The following is a 25,972-nucleotide window of genomic DNA, read 5'->3' as shown; positions in this document are numbered from 1 at the left end:
TTAATGCAATAGTGTCTCTAACGCTATAACCAATAGGATCTGTATCAGTTACACAAAACAATAAATTTAGAAAACCATGTTACTGTGCTTCCAACTACATCATATATAAAAATCATTTCAGATATTGGTCGAATTAAGTCTACCTGCTCCACGAGAACTCTACCAACCCAAAATTTCCAACAAGATCCACCAAGAGGAACGTGATTCACTTTTACCGTTGGATATGTGGATGCAATTCGACTTTCAGCAACAACTCCATCACCACACCAATGAAGCAACTTACATTTAGTATTTTTAGGGATATCTCCATGACTCATATTCTTTAAATTTGTCTGCATATAAACAATACAAAGTATTAAATATTCCATATCTATTTTATAACAAATGTGGTTTAGATAACACAAACTTTTTAAGATAGTTACATGAGATGCAACTTGATATTGGTTCACATTATCAGCATTACCACTTCTTTTGGGACGATTGATATCACAGCCGTTACCAATATCATTCTCAATCCCAATACTGCCACCACTACCAACCTACATATTGAGATAAAGCAAAAAATATCTCAATTAACAAATCTCCAATGTAAGAAACTTCATTAGATTACTTCTACTGTGAGGTCACCAGAAAATACATTGTGAGGAAGAAGAACATTGCATGTCATCAATTTCAATCTAAAATATAATAAGATTATAAAAGGATAATATAACTTTTTGGTGGAGTAATAAAGTTTAGTATTATTCAAATGCAAAAAAGTCATCTTCAAAATGTGATAAAACATCCTCTCAACTAAACTTGTTAATCTATCAATTAGTCAATTTACATTTTTATAATTGTTTTTAGATAATTAATTCGTTTGTAAAAAACGAAATTGAAAATTACACTCTTATCATCAAATTTAGCTTTTGATAAAATAAAAAAAAGTGTTTGATTGTAACGTACCGTACTTTTCATACTCAAATTTGCGGAAAATTTTTCTTAAACATAAAATAACATTCAAAGTTTGCCATAAAATATCTCAACCAAGTCACCCATAAGACATGGTTGTTCAAATTAACTACAATAAAATTGCTCACAAAAAGTTTGCTCAAAGTTTTTCCCTCAAAACATGAAATCAGAGTAATTTAACATTTGCATAAAAACATAAACATTGCGGTCCTCGGGTTAGCCTCTCGCTCAGTCCAAGCCTGCCCCTTGGTCGCCACCTCCTATATCCTCATCAACATACTCACCTGCATCGATCAAGTCTAGTGAGTCTAAAGACTCATCACGTATAAACTGGGAAGTAACGATTACTACATAATAAAACCGCATGCAACTTTAAAATAGAACATACATACTTGAACATGAATTTGAGTACTAAAACTTGAACATACATACATAACATAGACGTGCCATAACGTGAAAACTTGTCATAAACATACTGCATACTAGAACATACATAACTTCATCATTTTGCGTAGAGGATGTTTCAAGGCAAGTGACCCATACATAATAAACGCCTGATCAGACAAACCACAGTACTGGGCTGACAAGGACGTATCCACTGCCAAATACATGAGATCCCCGTTCATAATTTAACGGGCCGGTTGGTCCCCGTTCATAATTTAACTGGGGGGAGAGGTCCTCGGCCACGTTCACCGACTTCCAAACCCATTCATAATTTGGTCACGAGACAATTAGCATACCTCAAAAACTTAAAATAATTTCTTGCACGTCGACATACTTACTTGGCGTTGAGGGATTCGTTGGACTTCGATCGGGGCCGTCGCTGCTGCACATACTAACTTAAATTTACAAACTTAACTTGAATAACTTAGACGTATTAATCAAACTTACTTACGAGCTCATTTAATCCCTTAGGACGTTCTACAATTCCCATGACTCGACCTTGTAAACCATTGTACTAAACCAAGACATCGAACCTCCAAGCATAGTATAAGATTTTTCCCAAAATTGTGAAGGACACGGACCCCGTGCCTACCTCCGTGTAGGGGTCCGTGTAGACTCGGGTGAGAAGACTCGAAAGGAAAGGTGGACACGGACCCCGTGTCAGGGTCCGTCTGAGGGTCAATCTAGACTCTGTGAAAAGACACCGAAAAGAAGCAAAGGCACAGACCCCGTGCCAGGGTCCGTCCCCGGGTCCGTGTACCTGCGGGACGTGCCAACACGTGAAAATTCTGAACCTGATATGCTTAACACCTAAACTCAATCGTACGGACTACGAATAGACACCACGAGACACTTCTTAGAACACTAAGGCATTATGTCAAACCCAAGTGAACATTAAAAATAACCCCAAGAGTAACAATCCACAACCAACAACACAATTCGGATTTCGACACCAACTTTCTTCCTACGACGCTTAATTCAACTTGCTGCCTAACGATGCGAAACCACACGTTAATAACCATCCCAACATCATAAACAAAGTACCTATATGCAGCAGCGATCACCCGTCGATTTCCAACGAAGCCTGCAACACAAAAACTTCAAGAACACAATTTTCGTAAAAGTCGCAGTTTGAGCAGTTTCACGAAAAACATCATAACTCACTCAATTTTCGTCCAAAAATCTCTAATTTATATCAAATCGAAGGCATCGAAAATTTCTACATTTTTCTAGCTGAAAGTTTTCTCAAAATCTCGACTAAAAAATTCGCAGTTTCACCAGAACAGTAAAAACGTGATTTTTGATCCCTAAAGTGGTTTCGAAAGCGATCCCAACACAATTGCTCAAACTAATACACATCGTACACATGGTTTTAAGCATAAATAACAACACACGCATAATATGACGTGATCGATGCATCAAGAACAGAATATACGTGCTTTTTGATGATCACTAACCGAAACGGCGATACCGAAGCAGAGAAGGAAGCGAGGTTTATCCGGGACGAACGTGGCGCTAAAATCTTTGAAGAATTCACACCAGATCGCTGGAAATATAATAGGGGAGTGGGCGGCTGCTGTTCTATTGAAGAACCCTAGTATTCTTTCAAATAAAACCTAAAGATGAGTGGTGTAGTGTGTGTTACACATTTTCTAGTGTGTGTAGAATGTGTGTGTGTGTGTGAGTTAAGGGGTAAAATGTGTATGTGTGTGTTTTACTTAGGGGGAAAGTTGTTAAATAAATGATTAACAACTTAATTAAAAGTTACTAAACCCCTAACTTTACAAAAGCCCTTAATAAAATACTCAAGGAGAAAATCTTTAAAGGTTAAAATTCTAAACTCCCTTAATTAAAATAAATACACCCAATTTTAATAAAATTCTCTAATAAGTAAGATACTACACAAAATGCTAGCTTTAGGAGTTTTAAAACTCCAAAATCATTAAATTCATAATCTAAGCTTTAAAATACTAAAACTTAATAAATTAGTTAAAATGCCCGTCCTATCCTTAAAATAAAAAACCACATTTAAAATTACCAAAATCGTCACCGGGTCTTTTTCTCAATCCCGCCTCGAATGATCGCCTAAAACATGAAACTCGAAAAATATTTTAACGTGCATCACATAAACATGAATAATTTAAAATAATGCATTTTCAAAAATCATGCATGGCTAAAACTCATTTAAAATTAATTAAAGGATTTACTAATTAAATAAATGCATGGGTTTTACGTGTATTAAGTTGGGCTCTACAGTTGCTCCCCCACTTATAAAAATTTCGTCCTCGAAATTAAGTCTTACCGAACAACTACGAGTAACGTAGTCTCATATCTGCCTCTGACTCCCACGTGGCTTCTTTCACTGATTGGTTTAGCCACCGAACTTTGACTAGCTTAGTCACTTTGTTCCGGAGTCTGCGCTCTTGCCTGTCTAGGATTTGGACTGGTCTCTGCTCATAGGACAGGTCTGGAGCCAACTGTAACGGTTCGTAACTCAGAACATGCGAAGGATTAGCCAAATATTTCCTCAGCATCGAGACATGGAACACATTGTGAACCCCGGCCAGATTCGGCGGAAGGGCAACACGATAGGCTAGTGTCCCAACTTTGTCCAAAATCTCAAACGGCCCAATGAACCTCGGACTCAGCTTGCCCTTTTTCCCAAATCTCATCACACCCTTCATGGGTGCTATCTTGACGAATACGTGATCACCGACGGCAAACTCGAGATCTCTCATTCTCTTATCAGCATAGCTCTTCTGACGGCTTTGGGCGGTCTTCATTCCGCCTCGAATCTTGGCTACTACGGCTGCGGTCTGCTGAACTATTTCTGGACCAAGTTCTGCTCTCTCACCAACTTCATCCCAATGAACTGGTGACCTGCACTTCCTTCCATACAACGCCTCATAGGGAGCCATACCAATGGATGCTTGGAAGCTGTTGTTGTATGTGAACTCCACTAGAGGTAGTCTAGACTCCCAAGTTTCTTGAAAATCAATCATGCAGGCTCTCAGCAAATCCTCTAAAATATTTGTACTTAAAATATCGTTTTCATGAAGATGCATAAACTTGAACATAAACATTTTCATAAATATTTTCATGATGCATAAAACTTTAAACATAACTACTTTCGTAAAATACTATTTGATGACATGCAATCATAAACATTAACCTTTTTCCTTTTTCCTCAACATGACATGACATAAACATTTTCATGATCATAAACATTTTTCCTTTTCCATTTCCTTTTGTTGAATTCAGATCGTTAATTGTGACTTTCCTGATCATGCTCATGAGGGTCGATGGATCCATCTACATAAAACCACAGTACTGGGCGGCGGGGGACACCGGCAACACTCTCACCGGTCAACCGGGCCCTGGCCTATCATGATTCGAACAGAAATATGATCGTCGGGGCTCCCTCTGGGGCTTTTTCCCATAAATGGGCTCCCTCTGGGGCCTTCTCCCCTCACGATATTCCCATTCTTCTGTTATCACAAAAGCGTTACCACATATCCGTTACCACATATTCGCAATGATGGAAACACGATCGTCGGGCTCCCACTGGGACCATAACCCTCACGACGTCGCCACCATTAACGAACTAGTCACAATCACTTCACATCCTTCAACATTTTTCATCCACATCACTTTAGAAAAATCATGAATATCATTACATTTTTCATTTTTGAAACCAAGCATGCAACAGGTATTTTAAATGTCTTCTTAAATCATGAAAATCCCTTAGACATTTAAAAATCATCAATTAATCATGAAAAATTCATAAACATTTAAAAATAATCATATTTTCATAAAAATAGCATTTAAGGCACTGCCATGACTTTTACTAATTTTCCGGTGTAAAAAGACCGTTTTACCCCTGGACTCGACATTTTATGTTCTCGACTTTTTTCTTGATTTCATGACTCTAACATGTCCCAAATAATTATTTAATTTTCATAATTTTATTTGGCTTAAATGTTAGACTTTTTCAATTATCTTTTCTTAATTGTTTTAACGGTGTTTTAATCCCGAAAAATACCAAAATTTAATATAAAATTCCAAAAATAAAAAATTAAACTTATAATAATTATTTAAGCTTAAACCTAATTTTTCACAATTTTATAGGCTTAAAACTAGGCGTTTCAATTAACTCGTTAATTGACGTTTCGTGCGGAGATTAAATTCTGAATAAATCCAAAACTCTTTATTTTGATCCCAAATTTTTACCAAAACCTTTTTATGCGTTATTCTATCCTTCCAAGTCGTGAGCCACCCCCGTGGACCCTTGGATCAATTTTTCCTTCTTAAATTTTCGTTTTTGACCCTTTATCGAACGCATCGAGCCATCTCCTAATTTACCCGAGCCACGCCCGAGCCACCTTGAACCAAAACCTAGCCAACTCACCTAGGGACCCTACTGTGCAAGCCCAGCCCAAAATCTTGACCCTAACCCGAACAAACTTGCTGAACAGCAGGCCCATCTGCATGTGTGTGTGCGTGTAGGGTGCTATTTACGTGTTGGGTTCCTTAGTTGTCTAGGACTCCACCAGCCCTCTAACCACCGACCACCCATGACCCTAACTAAGCCTGGACCACTCCCAAACCATACCCAGGCTAGCCCACTCCCTAAGACACAGCAGCGAAGCTCCTGAACCAGAAGCACCAACCTGCGTGCTTCCTAGCTTGCTGCCACAACTCACGCTTTTCATGGGCCAGGACCCAACCGAGCCACCTTCTGATCCCAGCCCTTCCTACCCTCCCTGGACCTTCCTAAGGCACCCTCTAGATCACCTAGCCCAGCACACACCGAGCCGCTCCTCCCTGCCCAACTTCCGAAATCTACGCGCGAGGAGTCCTTACTTCAAAGGACTCCTCCTAGGCTTCAACCAAGGGGTCCTAGCCATGCTAGGACCCTTCCTGACCCTGACCCACGTCCCTTAGGACCCAATACCCTGACCTAGTCGAGCCCCTAAGCCCCATGCACCCTAGCCAAGTTCCTTGAATTTTTTGTACCAGCCATAGAACTCACGGCTCTTCTTTTCTCGGTTTTTCCCCAGCTTGTTTTCTATCATGATGCAACGTTTTGTGTGTGATAATAGGACCCTAAACTTGTGTAAAATCATCCCTTAACAACCCCTAGCCATGGCAGCCCCTTAACACCATAATATACATGATTTTGGAACAACAATTCACAAGTTTATCTCATATACATGCAATATTTCGAAAATATTCATAAAAACCTCATGCTTTTCATTCAAAAATAATTTAAACAATAATACAATGTGATAGATGAGAAAAGGAGATTTAAGGCGTGCCTTTGCGTAATTTACGCATGAATATACGTTGACGAATCGAAGAACGGCGACGAATGATCATGGCTTGAATTCCCTTGAAGCTTTAAAATTTTTCTCCAAATTATTTTGTGTGTGCCGTGTGAAACTTTGCAAGGGAGAGTTTGATTTGAAGAGGGGAGTGGGACGTGGGAATTTTATGGGTTATGGGGTAGGTTTAGGCTTAAATAAGAATTAAAAACATTAATCAAAAGTTTAGGCCCATTAAGATATTCATTAGGCCCATTAATGCTTAATTAAAATATTTAAAAGATTTAAAAATAATTTTGCTAGAATAAGTTTGTGAATTTATTAGCCGAGTTGCCAAATCGCTCGAGTTTTTGTTGAAAAACCAACACCGATAAAATTTACGTCCCGGCGTATAAAATCACCTTAAAACCCCATATTTTCAAAAATAATGAAAAGCATGACCCTTAATTTAAATAATTAAAAACAATTATTTAGTAAAAACATTCTACAATTTTTCAGCCATCGGTCTCCGTTCCTCGATCGCAACTCGAATAACCTTTAAAAATACATTTTTATGCAACCATATAGAAAATATATTTTTAAACATGCAAATATGCACAACATAATAAATTAATGCGATTAAAACATTTAATTAAAATACAAAAGAATTTAATAATGCATGTACGTGGTTTGCGTGAACTTTAAATTTTCGGGGCGTTACAATCTTCCCCCCTTAAATTGAATTTTGTCCTCGAAATTCACCTATCCTTAATAACCCAAAGTTATGTCTTAGTTCTAGTATCCCAAAAATCCACGCTTCCGTTGCGCTATTCTGATAAATCTTAAGTTCTAAAAATGTCCTTACGTCTTCTTGATCCCAATTAAAATCTCCTTTTAAATCCTCACTTACGATTTGCAACTTAATAAAACCCATAATGACTTAGTGCTATTACTATTATAACCTCGAATTTCAAATTTTCTTACGATCCCCAATATTAAAAGATGGATAACCAAACTTATCGTATATTATTTTCCTTAATTAATACCCAAAATATTCGTCAACTTATCGTATTTCAATCTTAAAATCCCAAATGCAACCGCTAACGCTTAGATTTTCAAGCCTAACATCGATTCATCCTTAAAAACCCTTGATTCAAATTCCTTATAATACTAAAATCAAGATATCCCAAGGTTCCAATCATTCTTAAAAGTCTAAATCCTCAAAAATTCTTATCCTGAAAACCATTAAATTCTCACTTATTGCTAAACTAGTCCCCAAATTCCTTAACAATTGCAAAATCAATTCTTAATTTCCTCAAAATTATCTTAATTGATCCTTAATTTCAAAAATCCTACGATTAACCCATAAATTCTCGGTATTCTTAATTTTCTTTCTACAAGTTTCCCATAACGAAATTTCAAAAATTTTAAACTTATTAACCTAAAATCAATTCTCATAATCAAATCTCAACTTTCATCAAACTTAAATCCCGATTTATACATTTCTATATCCCAAAGTCGTTACAAATCCTCAAATCATTATTCCTTACGTCTAATTCCCAAAAATTAATTCGACTAGTAACCATAAATCATAAATATTTTCTTAGAAAATCTACGTGTCCCATAAAACATTCATAATATTCATGATTAACTTATAGACCAAAAGTAAAACGTCAATACTAAAACCCAAAAATCAACATCGTCCAATTCCATCACAAAGCTAACATGCGTTGATATCAAATAATTTCTTAATTCATATCGTATCACGTATGAAAATTCTAATGCATATAAAACATATATCCTCATAATGCTATTAAACATGTGACGTGAACATATAATTCATGTACTTATGCAGGTAACATCATAAATCATATTGAATCACATAAAGCATGTAAAACTTACAAGTTGAGGCTTGACGACTGATATTTCTGGCGCTGATGGTGGCACAACCCTTTACAGAACAATTGCTCTGATACCAACTGAAAGGTCCTGACCTTTTTATTTCTTTAAAAGTGCTAGAAATTTTTTTTTAAAACCTCACTTAGCTTCGGCCGAACCATAAAATATTTTTGACATCATTTTAAAAATAAACATCCAACTACTATTTAAAAATCCAAAGGAAAATATTTTAAAGCATAAAATCGTCAAACATTTTACCAAACTAAAAGTAATAATTTGAAAAGTATAGCCCATTCTAAACTCTCAAAAATCTCTCAAAAGCATAAATAAATAGTCTTAAAAATCTTTAATCATAAATCATGATTCATAAATCGTAAATGCGGAAAAAGTATAAGCGTTGGTCCTCGGGTTGTGTGCGCCTTCAGTCCAGTCAAATCACTCATCAAGTCCTCCCTCAATACCACCTGCATCCATCACACCTAGTGAGTCTAAAGACTCAACACACCATAATTTTTAGAACGAGTAATACGTAATACAGTCAACATATAACAGTGAAAAATATTTGTACTTAAAATATCGTTTTCATGAAGATGCATAAACTTGAACATAAACATTTTCATAAATATTTTCATGATGCATAAAACTTTAAACATAACCATTTTCGTAAAATACTATTTCATGACATGCAATCATAAACCTTAACCTTTTTCCTTTTTCCTCAACATGACATGACATAAACATTTTCATGATCATAAAAATTTTTCCTTTTCCTTTTCCTTTTCCTTTTGTTGAATTCAGATCGTTAATTGTGACTTTCCTGATCATGCTAATGAGGGTCGATGGATCCATCTACATAAAACCACAGTACTGGGCGGCGGGGGACACCGGCAACACTCTCACCGGTCAACCGGGCCCTGGCCTATCATGATTCGAACAGAAATACGATCGTCGGGGCTCCCTCTGGGGTTTTCTCCCCTCACGATATTATCATTCTTCCGTTACCACATATTCGCAATGATGGAAACACGATCGTCGGGCTCCCACTGTGACCATAACCCTCACGACGTCGCCACCATTAACAAACTAGTCACAATCACTTCACATCCTTCAACATTTTTCATCCACATCACTTTAGAAAAATCATGAATATCATTACATTTTTCATTTTTGAAACCAAGCATGCAACAGGTATTTTAAATGTCTTCTTAAATCATGAAAATCCCTTAGACATTTAAAAATCATCAATTAATCATGAACAATTCATAAACATTTAAAAATAATCATATTTTCATAAAAATAGCATTTAGGGCACTGCCATGACTTTTACTAATTTCTCGGTGTAAAAAGACCGTTTTACCCCTGGACTCGATATTTTACGTTTTCGACTTTTTTCTTGATTTCATGACTCTAACATGTCCCAAATAATTATTTAATTTTTCATAATTTTATTTGGCTTAAATGTTAGACTTTTTCAATTATCGTTTCTTAATTGTTTTAACGGTGTTTTAATCCCGAAAAATACCAAACATTAATATAAAACTACAAAATTAAAAACTTAAACTTATAATAATTATTTAAGCTTAAACCTAATTTTTCACAATTTTATAAAGCTTAAAGCTAGGCGTTTCAATTAACTCGTTAATTGACGTTTCGTGCGGCGATTAAATTCCGAATAAATCCAAAACTCTTTATAGTGATCCCAAATTTTTACCATAACCTTTTTATGATTTATTATATCCTTCCAAGTCGTGAGCAACCCCCGTGGACCCTTGGATCAATTTTTCCTTCTTAAATTTTCGTTTTTGACCCTTTATCAAACGCACCGAGCCATCCCCTAATTTACCCGAGCCACGCCCGAGCCACCTTGAACCAAAACCTAGCCAACTCACCTAGGGACCCTACTGTGCAAGCCCAGCCAAAAATCGTGAACCTAACCCGACCAAAACTTGCTGAACAGCAGGCCCATCTGCATGTGTGTGTGCGTGTAGGGTGCTCTTTACGTGTTGGGTTCCTTAGTTGTCTAGGACTCCACCAGCCCTCTAACCACCGACCACCCATGACCCTCACTAATCCTGGACCACTCCCAAACCATACCCAGGCTAGCCCACTCCCTAAGACACCGCAGCGAAGCTCCTGCACTAGAAGCACCAACCTGCGCGCTTCTTAGCTTGCTGCCACAACTCACGCTTTTCATGGGCCAGGACCCAACCGAGCCACCTTCTGATCCCAGCCCTTCCTACCCTCCCTGGACCTTCCTAAGGCACCCTCTAGATCACCTAGCCCAGCACACACCGAGCCGCTCCTCCCTGCCCAACTTCCAAAATCTGCGCGCGAGGAGTCCTTACTTCAAAGGACTCCTCCTAGGCTTCAACCAAGGGGTCCTAGCATGCCTGACCCTGACACACGTCCCTTAGGACCCAATACCCTGACCTGGTCGAGCCCCTAAGCCCCATGCACCCTAGCCAAGTTCCTTGAATTTTTTGTACAAGCCATAGAACTCACGGCTCTTCTTTTCTCGATTTTTTCCCAGCTTGTTTTCTATCATGATGCAATGTTTTGTGTGTGATAATAGGACCCTAAACTTGTGTAAAATCATCCCTTAACAACCCCTAGCCATGGCAACCCCTTAACACCACAATATACATGATTTTGGAACAACAATTCACAAGTTTATCTCATATACATGCAATATTTCGAAAATATTCATAAAAACCTCATGCTTTTCATTCAAAAATAATTTAAACAATAATACAATGTGATAGATGAGAAAAGGAGATTTAAGACGTGCCTTTGCGTAATTTACGCATGAATATACGTTGACGAATCGAAGAACGGCGACGAAAAATCCTGGCTTGAATTCCCTTGAAGCTTTAAAATTTTTCTCCAAATTATTTTGTGTGTGCCGTGTGAAACTTTGCAAGGGAGAGTTTGATTTGAAGAGGGGAGTGGGGCGTGGGAATTTTATGGGTTATGGGGTAGGTTTAGGCTTAAATAAGAATTAAAAACATTAATCAAAAGTTTAGGCCCATTAAGATATTAATTAGGCCCATTAATGCTTAATTAAAATATTTAAAAGATTTAAAAATAATTTTGTTGGAATAAGTTTGTGAATTTATTAGCCGGGTTGCCAAATCGCTCGAGTTTTTGTTGAAAAACCAACACCGATAAAATTTACGTCCCGGCGTATAAAATCACCTTAAAACCCCATATTTTCAAAAATAATGAAAAGCATGACCCTTAATTTAAATAATTAAAAACAATTATTTAGTAAAAACATTTTACAATTTTTCAGCCATCGGTCTCCGTTCCTCGATCGCAACTCGAATAACCTTTAAAAATACATTTTTATGCAACCATATAGAAAATATATTTTTAAACATGCAAATATGCACAACATAATAAATTAATGCGATTAAAACATTTAATTAAAATACAAAAGAATTTAATAATGCATGCACGTGGTTTGCGTGGACTTTAAACTTTCGGGGCGTTACACACTCTGGGATGGGGAGTGGCTCAACCAATCCCGCTGACCTCTGATGTTCTGCCTTCACCTGCTGACAAGTGAGGCACTCAGACACAAACCTGCGGATGTCTCTCTTCATCCCTGGCCACCAATACAGAATCTGTAAGTCCTTATACATCTTGATACCTCCTGGATGGATAGAATACGGAGATGTGTGTGCCTCTGTCAAAATATCATGTCTGATCGAACCAACACTAGGCACCCACATTCTACCTCTGTATCTCACAATGCCGTCTGAAACTGTGTACAAAGCACTGCCCTTGGCCTCATCTTTCAGTCTCCATTTCTGTAACTGCTCATCTGAAGACTGCCCTGCTCGGATACGGTCTAGCAAATCAGATTTGGCTGTCAGATTAGACAGCCTAGGGGCTCTGCCCCTCACGATAAATCTCTAGAACAAACTTCTGAATCTCAGACTGAAGAGGTCTCTGTGCTGATAACTGAGCTATGACGACAACTTTTCTGCTCAAAGCGTCTGCGACAACATTAGCCTTTCCCGGATGGTAGCTAATTTCGCAGTCGTAATCTTTCACAAGTTCCAACCACCGTCTCTGTCTCATATTCAACTCTTTCTGCAAGAAGAAATATTCGAGACTCTTATGAACGGTGAAAATCTGGCATTTCTCGCCGTATAGGTAGTGTCTCCAAATTTTCAGTGCGAAGACAACGACGGCTAACTCAAGATCGTGCGTTGGGTAGTTCTTCCCGTGCACTTTCAACTGCCTGGAAGCATAAGCTATAACCCGACCCTGCTGCATCAATATTGCGCCTAACCCGAGCTTAGATGCATCGGTGTATAGCACAAAATCACCTTGTCCCGTCGGCATGGCTAGCACTGGCGCCGAAATGAGAGCTTGCTTCAACGTATCAAAGCTCTTCTAACATTCATCACTCCACACAAATTTGGCATTTTTCTTGGTTAGTGAAGTGAGTGGCACTGCTATGGATGAAAATCCCTTAATAAACTTACGGTAGTAACCAGCTAAACCCAAAATGCTGCGGATTTTGGATGCATTCTTCGGCTCAACCCATTCCTTGACAGCTGCTACTTTCGCTGGATCCACCTCGATTCCACTGCTAGATACTATATGCCCCAAAAACGCTACTTTCTGCAACCAAAACTCACACTTACTGAACTTCGCAAACAACTTGCGACTCTGCAGAACCTGTAAGACTGTCCTCAAGTGTTGGTTATGCTCCTCATGGCTCTTCGAGTATATGAAAATGCCGTCGATAAACACGATGACGAACTGATCCAGGTAGGGCTGAAATACTCGGTTCATGAGGTCCATGAATATTGCTGGAGCATTTGTCAATCCAAATGGCATTACTAAGAACTCGTAATGCCCATATCTGGTTCTGAAGGCTGTTTTGTGGACATCTGCATCCTTCACTTTCAGCTGATGATACCCTGATCGAAGATCTATCTTAGAGAACACTGCGGCTCCCTGCAATTGATCAAACAAGTCTTCGATTCTAGGAAGTGGGTATTTGTTCTTGATTGTTACCTTGTTCAACTCACGGTAATCGATGCAAAGTCTCATGCTCCTATCCTTCTTTCCACAAAGAGTATTGGCGCGCCCCACGGTGAGAAACTCGGGCGGATAAACTCCTTGTCTAGGAGCTCCTGGATCTGTTGCTTAAGTTCTAACATCTCTGCTGGAGCTAATCTGTACGGTGCCTTAGAGATTGGCACTGTGCCTGGCATGAGATCGATCGTAAACTCTACCTCTCTATCTGGTGGAAGGCCTGTGACGTCGTCTGGAAAGACGTCTGGGAAATCTCGGACTACTGGCACTTCAGATAAAGATGGAGTGGGCACATCAGGCGCTGAAATAATACTGGCCAAGAAGGCCTGACACCCCTTGGAAATCAGCCTCCTCGCCTGCATGAACGAAACCATGCGGGGGAAGCTTCTCCATCTGCTGGCTCAAAAAGAAACTGCTCCATGCCCAGCGGTCTAATCAATACTGACCTCTTATGAAAATCAATCAGAACTCTGTTCTTTGTCAGCCAGTCCATTCCCAAAATAATGTCGAACTCTAGCATCGGCAAGACGATCAAATCAGCATACACCAGGTGGCCGTGCAATTCTAGATCAATATCTCTAACCACGCTAGTAGCTGACAGCTCTTCCCCTGATGGGACGGTTACTGAATAATTCACGTCGAGTCCAATGGTCTTGATATCTAAGTGACTGGCGAACGTTTCCGAGATAAAAGAATGGGTGGCTCCTGAATCTATCAGGGCCTGAGTAGCTATTCTCTTTATGAAAATATTTCCTGAGAGACGTTAGCACAACAAACTAACTAATACCCCAAACTTACTAACATAAACCTTAAGCATAGAAGAACCCAATATCTCGAGTTATTCAAAAAAATAATACTAGAACACTAATAATCCCAAATAAAAATCCACATGCAAGGCAAAATAATACTGAACTTTGGTAGGAAAGTTTACCGATCAGCAAAGTCCTGTCTGGATTCGTCTCATGTGTATGCATGGCGAATACTCTCCCTTGGGTGGGCTGCTTCCAGTGTGGGCACTCTTTCAACATGTGGTCCGTAGCTCCACATTTAAAACATTTCCCGGATCCCCATAGGCACTGTTCGAGATGCTGGCGATTGCACTTCTGGCACACTGGGAAGTTACCGGGCTTCTGAGGCGCTTCTTGCTGCTGGATAGGACCCTTGTCTTTCGGCGGTCCCTGATAGGGTTTCTTCCCTGGCGGCCCCTGAAACGGCTTCTTAAACTGGGACTTCTGATGCTGCTGCTGCGGGTGTTGTGGTGGTACCTGATAGGGCCTCTTGCCCTTCCCGTCAGCCTCTATATCCCTCAGATCTTGCTCTGCTGCCAATGCCCTTAACACAGCAACTGCGTAAGTTGTAGGACCAGCAACTCGAACGTCACGGCGCAAGATCGGCCGCACCCCATCCATAAAGTGCCTCAGCTTACTCTGGGCATCATTAGCTATGATGGGCACAAAGTAACAACTCCTCTCGAACTTCCTGACGAAGTCTGCTACGCTGCTGTCTCCCTGTCGTAGCGACATGAACTCTCTGATAAGACGGGATCGTACTTCTTCAGTGTAGTACTTGGTGAAGAACGCTTCCTTGAATCCAGTCCAAGACAAAGTTGGCAGATTAATTGCCACCGACGCACTGTCCCACCAACGTCTGGCATCTCCTGCTAAAAGGAATATGGCACAACGAACTCGGTCTGCATCCTGTAGCTCCATGAAGTCAAAAATCACTTCGATGGATTTAATCCATCCCTCTGTCACCATCGGGTCAGTAGATCCCGAAAACTCCTTAGGATTCATCCTCTGAAACCTCTCATACACTGCCTCTGGTCTAGGCCTTGCCCTTGCATTCGGTGCAGCCTGGCTCCCACAAACTGCGCGAAGAACTGCATCATACCAGCAAGCCTCTGAGCCTGCATGTCCGGAGGTGGGGGTGGAGGTGGAGGATTAGCCCTCTCCTCATTTCGATGCTCCCTGTCCTCAATCCTAGCTTCCCGGTCAACTACACGTCTAGGAAACATACTGTTCCAATAAATTACCCAACACGTAAACCCACTATGCACAAATATAATATAAATGACATACGATGCACGAAATTTGAACTTAGACATGAGTATGCTGAAATCATGGCTTAAATCATATTACATAGCATAAAGTTTTGAAACTTTAAAAACTTACAGACTTGAGGTGTGACTTTGTGAACTTCTTGCGGCTGGCGGTAGGCGTAACCATTTACAAGAACACTGCTCTGATACCAACTGTAACGTACCTTACTTTTCATACTCAAAATTTGCGGAAAAATTTAAAAATTTTCTTAAACAAAAAATAACATTCAAAGTTTGCCATAAAATATCTCAACCAAGTCCCCCATAAGACATGGTTGTTCAAATTAACTACAATAAAATTGCTCACAAAAGGTTTGCTCAAAGTTTTTCCCTCAAAACATGAAATCAGAGTAATTTAACATTTGCATAAAAACATAAACATTGCGGTCCTCGGGTTAGCCTCTCGCTCAGTCCAAGCCTGCCCCTTGGTCGCCACCTCCTATCTCCTCATCAACATACTCACCTGCATCAATCAAGTCTAGTGAGTCTAAAGACTCAACACGTATAAACTGGGAAGTAGCGAGTACTACATAATAAAACCGCATGCAACTTTAAAATAGAACATACATACTTGAACATGAATTTGCGTACTAAAACTTGAACATACATACATAACAGAGACGTGCCATAACGTGAAAACTTCTCATAAACATACTGCATACTAGAACATACATAACTTCATCATTTTGCGTAGAGGATGTTTCAAGGCAAGTGACCCATACATAATAAACGCCTGATCAGACAAATCACAGTACTGGGCTGACAGGGACGTATCAACTGCCACATACATGAGATCCCCGTTCATAATTTAACGGGCCGGTTGGTCTCCGTTCATAATTTAACGCTTTCCAACCACGATCTAACCCGTTCATAATTTAACTGGGGGAGAGGTCCTCGGCCACGTTCACCGACTTCCAAACCCATTCATAATTTGGTCACGAGACAATTAGCATACCTCAAAAACTTAAAATACTTTCTTGCACGTCGACATACTTACTTGGCGTTGAAGGATTCATTGGATTTCGATCGGGGCCGTCGCTGCTGCACATACTAACTTTACAAACTTAACTTGAATAACTTAGACGTATTAATCAAACTTACTTACGAGCTCATTTAATCCCTTAGGACGTTCTACAATTCCCATGACTCGACCTTGTAAACCATTGTACTAAACCAAGACATCGAACCTCCAAGCATAGTATAAGATTTTTCCCAAAATTGTGAAGGACACGGACCCCGTGCCTACCTCCGTGTAGGGGTCCGTGTAGACTCGGGTGAGAAGACTCGAAAGGAAAGGTGGACACGGACCCCGTGTCAGGGTCCGTCTGAGGGTCAATCTAGACTCTGTAAAAAGACACCGAAAAGAAGCAAAGGCACGGACCCCGTGCCAGGGTCCGTGTACCTGCGGGACGCGCCAACACATGAAAATTCTGAACCTGATATGCTTAACACCTAAACTCAATCGTACGGACTTCGAATAGACACCACGAGACACTTCTTAGAACACTAAGGCGTTATGTCAAACCCAAGTGAACATTAAAATAACCCCAAGAGTAACAATCCACAACCAACAACACAATTCGGATTTCGACACCAACTTTCTTCCTACGACGCTTAATTCAACTTGCTGCCTAACGACGAAAAACCACACGTTAATAACCATCCCAACATCATAAACAAAGTACCTATACACAGCAGCGATCACTCGTCGATTTCCAACGAAGCCTGCAACACAAAAACTTCAAGAACACAATTTTCGTAAAAGTCGCAGTTTGAGCAGTTTCACGAAAAACATCATAACTCACTCAATTTTCGTCCAAAAATCTCTAATTTTATATCAAATCGAAGGCATCAAAAAGTTCTACAATTTTCTAGCTGAAAGCTTTCTCAATATCTCGACTGAAAATTCGCAGTTTCAACCAGAACAACAAAACGTGATTTTTGATCCCTAAAGTGGTTTCAAAAGCGATCCCAACACAATTTTCTAGCTGAAAGCTTTCTCAATATCTCGACTGAAAATTTGCAGTTTCAACCAGAACAGCAAAACGTGATTTTTGATCCCTAAAGTGGTTTCGAAAGCGATCCCAACACAATTGCTCAAACTTCTACACATCGTACACATCGTTTTAAGCATAAATAACAATGCACGCATAATATATGCATCAAGAACAGAATATACGTGCCTTTTGATGATAACTTTACCGAAACGGCGTTACCGAAGCGGAGAAGGAAGCGAGGTTGATCCGGGACGAACGTGGCGCTAAATTCTTTGAAGAATTCACACCAGATCGCTGGAATAATAATAGGGGAGTGTGGCGGCTGCTGTTCTATTGAAGAACCATAGTATTCTTTCAAATAAAACCTAAAGATGAGTGGTGTAGTGTGTGTTGTGTGTGTTACACGTTTTCTAGTGTGTGTAGAATGTGTGTGTGTGTGTGAGTTAAGGGGTAAAACGTGTATGTGTGTGTTTTACTTAGAGGGAAAGTTGTTAAATAATTGATTAACAACTTAATTAAAAGTTACTAAACCCCTAACTTTACAAAAGCCCTTAATAAAATACTCAAGGAGCAAATTTTTAAAGGTTAAAATTCTAAACTCCCTTAATTAAAATAAATACACCCAATTTTAATAAAATTATCTAATAAGTAAGATACTACACAAAATGCTAGCTTTAGGAGTTTTAAAACTCCAAAATCACTAAATTCATAATCTAAGCTTTAAAATACTAAAACTTAAGAAATTAGTTAAAATGCCCGTCCTATCCTTAAAATTTAAAAAACCACATTTAAAATTACCAAAATCGTCACCGGGTCTTTTTCTCAATCCCGCCTCGAATGATCGCCTGAAACATGAAACTCGAAAAATATTTTAACGTGCATCACATAAACATGAATAATTTAAAACAATGCATTTTCATAAATCATGCATGGCTAAAACTCATTTAAAATTAATTAAAGGATTTACTAATTAAATAAATGCATGGGTTTTACGTGTATTAAGTTGGGCTCTACATTGATATTACAATTAAGTAGTGCTTGTAATCACTTGCAAAATTGAATATTTACTTTTCTTTTACAAAGTTTTGCAAATTTGTAAATAAAATGTCCATAATTATTTTTTTAAGCATTTGAAAACACTACCTAAATGTCAAAGTCAGTCAAAGATTCGATTATCACTATAACTTATTCCGAGAGATGTTGGGAAGCAACAATTGCTACAGCCAAATTGAGACGTAGTGTATGTGTTTCTATATGATTTACGAAATTTGATAGGAAAATCAACATCATATGCACTTTTTGATAACACAATAAATGTTTGATTCCATGAATTATATTGGAGGAAGTGGATGCTAAGGAAAATGTATGTTGGGACCGAATAGAATCTAGATAGGGTGAATAAACTATTTTAAAATTTTTCCTGAAATCGAGTTGTTCTTGACAAATTTTAAGTTGTTGAGATAAATTCTTGAATGACTAACTTCACTCGACCTGTAACGCCCCAGATTCGACGACTGTCCTCACTGTATCAAGACGAGTCTTTCCAGCGTGCTTATGTCCTCACTCACACGCACCCTAGGAAACTTCCCAGGAGGTCACCCATCCCAAAATTGCCCCAAGTCAAGCACGCTTAACTATGGAGTTCTTATGCGATGAGCTACCGAAAAGAAGATGCACCTTCGTGATATGAGTAGTACCAATCAAATCTTTTAAGCCATCTTCAACTGTACAGTCCATTACATTGAACAGTCTCAGAATCCCTCTCATTCTCGTGTGGGTCGGTTCATTCATGTTCCCTCCACCTAGAAGCCTGCCAGGAGCCGCTCATTGTCCGTGCAACTGATGGCACCGGCGATCACCCCCCGCCCTCTTCGGCCCCGGGCCTCACACGACCACTGAAAGATAAACAAGTGAGGAAACAGTCTGCTTTGACTAGTGATAAGTTATATACTTTAATGAAAACAATAGTTAATAATGAACTACTAGATATAGAAACAAGCAAGAATTTAAAGTGAAGGACATATATTTATAGATGTTCGTATATAAATACACATATGTCACCTCTTCTTCCACTTCGGAAGGAATTCATTAAAATACTTTGGTTTTACAACTTTTTGTAACAACTCACTTCAATTGGGACTTATCATTACCTAAATTAAAACTTTAGTGATCACTTTACAATTTATGGTAATTTAAAAATCACGGTTCACCAGACAACAACAGAATAACCAACGGTTAGCTAGAATGGTTTAGTTGTTTATGTAGCACAAAGTGATCCTTGAAGATCTGATTGATTTTTATATATGTGTGCTAAGTTGAACAACTTGAATTATGATCACTTAAGTGTGCTCAAATATCTTGAAATAATTAACATTGAAAGCTGTGTGCAGGCTTGTAATCGTTGATCTTCCGTTTCATCAGTCTTGAATCTGCATATTTATAGTTGAAAATCTTTAATGGTAGGATATTCCTTTTCAATGCTTATTTGTACTTGGTCTTGACAAAATTTCCTTGTCATTATCTGTGTCAAATGCCATCAAATATGTGTTTGCTTTTTTTCCGGATTTAGCCCTTGTAGCCCAAAAAAAGATTATTGACTTTGGACATATTTGGGAAATATTCTTTCATTCAGAGTTGGTAAGATACTATAAATGCATACTTTAACAGAAGCAGCTTGAGTTCACACTACAAGAAAAGTGGGTTTCTGCAGCGTGCAATATACACCGCGGAAATTATTGCACGCTGCGACCCACGCTGTAATGTTAAAATCCGTCTTAAGTTTGAAACTATTGGCAGCGTGCGGTTTACGTTGCGGTTTTACTCTAATACCGGCGTGCAGAATGTGCTATTGATAGTTATCTTTCGGCAGCATGAACCACGAGCTATGGTTAAAAGTATCAACGTCGTGCAAAACATGTTGTTGATATGTTGACCAATGCACGCTGCGGTTAAAAGTATCCATGGCGTACGCAATATGCTGTTGATGAACAATGCACGCTGCGGTTAAAAGTATCCATGGCATGCGCAATATGCTATTGATAAGGTGAGCTATTGACAGAACTGAACGCTGCGATTAAAAGTAGTGATCTATTTGCATGGTGCAATGCAAGCTCTAGTTGACATGTTCAACATTGTAAAAAGTGTGCTGTCGATTTGGTTTATCAGCAACGTGCATCACATTAACGTTATTTATATTATTATGAACCAATATTGAAACAATAATATCGAAATTCAAAAAATTTATCACACCACATCCAACCAATCACCAAAATTAAAGCAAAATAATAAGATAACATTAAACTAAGTAATGTCAATTCTCCTTTATCCAATAAGACAAAAAACTAGATAAAGTAAACAAAATACTCAGTAATATGTTGGTATGATGTAATAGTGTCTCTAGCCCTAGAACCAATAGGATCTGTATCAGTCACAAAAAACAGTAAACTTAGAAAACCATGCTACTATGTGAAGGATCTATTGCAAAGAACCTAGAGGTGTTTCAAACAAAATATTCTCCAAGAGCTGCAATAGCTCGTGTACTAAGAATATATACACCAATGAATTAGATCGAGTTTGGTATAGAACCAAGCGGAAAACACTCTAAATAATATTTTGTTAAGAAACACTGATATATTCGTATATCTTGTGTAACTGAATAACAAAAATAGTAGACTTGTTTTTGCATTTATTATTTCAGTTATGGTGAAAACTGAACCAACAGACGCTCAAACTAGTTAAATCAGTTTGAAAATAATAGCTAAACAGTTAAGAACACAAGATAAGTTTATGGATGTTCGGAGACTTCAACTGCTCCTATATCACCCCTTCTACCACCTCGGGTAGGTTTTACTAGAAAACTTTGATCGATACAAATACTTGTATAAACCCACCCAGCTTAGGACTTACCAACTCCCTAACTGAATTCCTAGGCTAGACTGAAAGCAGCACCTTCCAGTCAACACTTATTTAACGTCTATGTGAGAAATACTACATACACAAGTTTATCGTCTTTGTGCAAGACTGTATTTGAGTGGTATTGTGTGTGTGTGTGTGAGATCTGATCTCTGAAAACTACCCGAAAGATGTTCTCACACACTGAGGGAAATATGCTTCTAATTTAAAGCTAATAGCACGTTTAAGTGTTCCCTCGACTGGGTTGAATGCTTCTCTCTTAAGCTGATATTACTTTGAAGCGTGCCTTTTTCTTTTCTCTCTTGTGTTGTATATTATTCTTCACTGATCTTCACCTACTATTTATAGGCGCAGAGTTTGATTGTACATTGAAACTCAATTATTGTATCTGTTGCATTTTGAATCTGTTCCTCGAAATTTGTCTTGTTCTTTCTGAAACACTTTTGTCTTAAGTTATGATGAAACGTTAATGTTCTTTGACTGGACAAATGTTTTGTACCTTTGCGCATAGCTGGATTCCACTTAAATCAGCTTGTCTTGATCTGCAACTAATTGCTCCTAACTGATGTTCTGAACTGGTCAGTTGAACTGGTCTTCAGTTTGGCTGGTGAAATCAGTTGACTTGTCATTGAACTGATTTCACTCTTGTTTAGTTGAAATGATTCTCAGTTGGGTTATTCATCAGTTGAACACTCCTTCAGCTGTCCAGGCTTCTGAGGTTCTCCTGCTGAACCACCTATCAACTGAACAATCAGTTGAACTCAATTAAGATACACCAGTTGAACTGGTCCATTTTGGTTTATCAGTTGATGCTTTCAGTTGGCGTCTTCGACAGCTTCAGTTTTGGCTCGTAACTGATTATTTCAGTTTCAGCTATCTATGCACTAAGGTAGATTTATTAAAAACAAACAAGCAAGTTATGTTCACATCAAAATTAAGATTGCGAACATGAAATGTTCCAACACTATGCTTCCAACTGCATCATCTAGAAAAATCATTTCAGAATTCGGTCGAATTAAGTCTACCTGCTCCACAAGAACTCTATCAACCCAAACTTTCCAACAAGATCCACCAAGAGGAACGTGATTCACTTTTACCGTTTGATCTGTGGATGCAATTCAACCTTCAACAACAACTGCATCACCACACCAATGAAGCAACTTACATTTAGTATTTTCATGGATATCTCCATGACTAACATTCTTTAAATTTGACTGCATATAAACAATACAAAGTATTAATTATGCCATATCTATTTTATAAAAAATGTGGTTTAGATAACACAAACTTTTAGGATAGTTACCAAGATGCAACTTGATGTTGGTTTACATTATCAGTATTACCACTTTTTTTGGACGATTGATATAACAGCCACTACCAATATCATTCTCAATCCCAATACTACCATCACTACTAGCATACATATTGAGATAAAGCAAAAATATCTCAAACAACAAATCTCCAATGTAAGAAGCTTCATTAGATTACTTCTACTGTGAGGTCACTAGAAAATATACTGTGCGGAAGAAGCACATTTCATGTCATCAATTTCAATCTAAAATATAATTTCATTATTTAGTAAGGAATCCAATATACAAATTATTATGACCACATTAACCAAATTAAACATAAAAATTCAAGTGCAAAATAAAAATGCATTAAAGCTAGAAAGTAACCTAAATAAGACTAGTTAAGCTTATACCATTTTTCTACTCAACAATAAAACCAAAAAGTGATTAAGAGAAAATCATAGGTCGCTAAACAAAAATTCTCAATAGCATCAATACAAATTATTTTATCTAATGTCATTTAATTACTAACATGTTCTTGCTCATTTTGTTGCCTCATATTTTGGAAAACAATGGACCTCATTCGTTGCACTTCTTGTTGAAGGTTGTGCATCATACTTTGAAGTTGTTTAATAGTTCCATTTTGTTGCAAAGATGCTCCAACTTTTGAAGGTGTAACTCCAAAGCCCATTCCACGCACTCTACCTCGAATTTCCTTCCCAAATACAAGGCTATTTGCATCCTCAGCAATGTTAGTAGTGTTTTGAGATTCAGATGCACATTCTTCTATTTTTTTCTGCAAATAAAAAACAAATAATTTTTGAGAAAATAATGAATTTAAGTTGACCTTTTTTTTTTACAGAAATAATTTTATTACCATTTTTTCTCCAACAGCTTCACCACTAGGTTGTCTATTTCTCTTCTTATGGCCTTCCACCCATACTTTTGTTCTTGTAATTGGTATATCAGCAGAACTTGTTTTCTCCTTGATTATGATACATATAGAATTATATGAAAAATTAATTAGGGACATAATTCAAAAAATGTAACATTACAATTAAAAATAAGAAAACTTTGAGAAGAACTTTTCATAAGGTTTTTCAAATAATAATAATTACCATAATGTGAGCCAAACGAGCATAACCTCTCCTGTTCATTGTGTGGCCGTGTCTTTGTTTCCCCCTCATTGCCTTAAATTTTTCACTCTTTTCCTAAAAATAAAAAACATATAACATAATCATATATAATTGATTAGTCACAGGATTGCTAAAAAATACAGTTGTGTTGCTTTCAAAACTGTATTGATGCTTATATTGGATTCAATATTATACCGTATTCATATATAATCTCGCTTGGAAAGTTGTTTTGGGAGTTTTTATGTTGGTTTATCAAATTCAAAGATTCAAGGATAGATAAGTATACAAGGGTTCCCTTCGAATAAGATTGGTTTTCCCCCTTCTATCTGTTGAATCATTTGAATTTTTGGATGATTTTGATGTGCTGAGGGAGATGAAGACGAGGGATTCTGCCTTTGCTGGTTTTGAGCAATCTCTTGGTGTTGATAATGGAGTCGTGGCTGAACTGAAGTATCAAACACGTGTGGGGTAGTTCTTGGAACTGCAAAAGGTTCTATATTTATGGTTTTGTTATGTTTTTTCCAAAGTGATGCAATAATTAAGAAGAACATTATATGTTGTGTGATTCGTTGCTTCTTGGCTTTTGCTTTCCAATTGAAGAAATTTTTATTTAAAATATTGATTGTTTTGGTTGAATGCTTTTAGTCTGTAATAGAAATGTGCGTTACTTATTAATCTCTTTTTGTTTATAATCCATTATTAATTCATATGCAAGTTATTCAGCTGAATTTTAACAATGAAGTCATGCGAATTCTTGATTAGAATTTTGTTTCAAGAAAGCGAAAATTGCATGCTGCAAAGCAAAAGAGAGATACAAGTTTGGCCGAAGCTGGGTATGTTCCTTGTTTACTGTATACAGTGGTCCTTAGCCTAATTTTATATAAACAGATTCCAATTTCTTAGTTTTCATTCTTCTATCCTTTCCTCTAGTAAACTGTTCATACACCAACCATATAGTAACCACACAGTAACCACAAAACTCACTTTGCTCACAAAACTCAAATGCATGCAGCATCCAGAGTGTTTATACGATCATAAATATATAACTACATATAAATCACCAAATTTCAAGTTCTCATAGCAGCTGTAGATATTACTAAATTTAACCCCAATATATATAACTCACCAAGTTGCAGGTTCTCAAAGCATATAAATCAATATGTAAATGCAAATATGATCATCAATATATAACTTAATACAACAAACCATATTAAATGAATTACTTGATCAACCAATTGTATATATTACTTAATTTAAGCCCAAAAATAATAACAATTATATGCATATATCAAGCAATCAAAAAATCCATAACAATGAATTGATGCTTACTTGAAATGCTGGTGATAGTGTCTTCTTTACAAACAAGCCCCATTGGTTTTGATCCATAAATTCGAGCTTCAAAAGAGAAAGATCTCGTGAAGCCACTCGACCATCGTCAACTTCTCGTACAAGTATTTGGTGTTTGGACTTTCTATCACACCACAATTTACCTAACTTTTGAAAAATTGAATGTTTCTCCCACTCCTCAACTTTAATTATAGTTCAACTACACATTAAGAAGCATAAAAATATTTCTACATTTTGTTATAAAATTGGAATAAAAAAACAGTGATAAGCATTACCTGAAGACAACATGTAACGCCCCGAAAATTTAAAGGTCCACGCGAACCACGTGCATATAAATTATTTAAATTCTTTGTGTATTTCAATTAAATGATTTAATTGCATTAATTAATTATGTGATGCATATTTACATGTTTAAAATATATTTTTCTACATGATTGCATTAAAATATATTTTTAAAAGGTTATCCAAGTTGCGATCGAGGAACGGAGACTGATGGCTGAAAAAATTGTAAAATTTTTTATTAAATAATTGTTTCTAATTA

At 37.7% G+C, this 25,972-nt stretch overlaps 1 protein-coding gene across 1 annotated transcript; it reads right to left on the bottom strand.

Moving 5' to 3' along the window:
- Positions 1-25,719, bottom strand: LOC140806143 (uncharacterized). Its single transcript, XM_073162639.1, has 8 exons — positions 25,707-25,719; positions 25,414-25,613; positions 24,067-24,159; positions 23,826-23,933; positions 23,481-23,744; positions 423-539; positions 144-332; positions 1-39 (listed from the first exon to the last, which is right to left on the bottom strand). Exons 1-8 carry the CDS (start codon positions 25,717-25,719, stop codon positions 1-3), a joined length of 1,023 nt encoding a protein of 340 aa, XP_073018740.1.
- Positions 25,720-25,972: the final 253 nt, after the last annotated feature.

The sequence above is a fragment of the Primulina eburnea genome, chromosome 1, assembly GCF_022965805.1.
Source record: "Primulina eburnea isolate SZY01 chromosome 1, ASM2296580v1, whole genome shotgun sequence".
NCBI lineage: Eukaryota > Viridiplantae > Streptophyta > Magnoliopsida > Lamiales > Gesneriaceae > Primulina > Primulina eburnea.
This window is presented reverse-complemented; position numbering and strand designations above follow the sequence as displayed.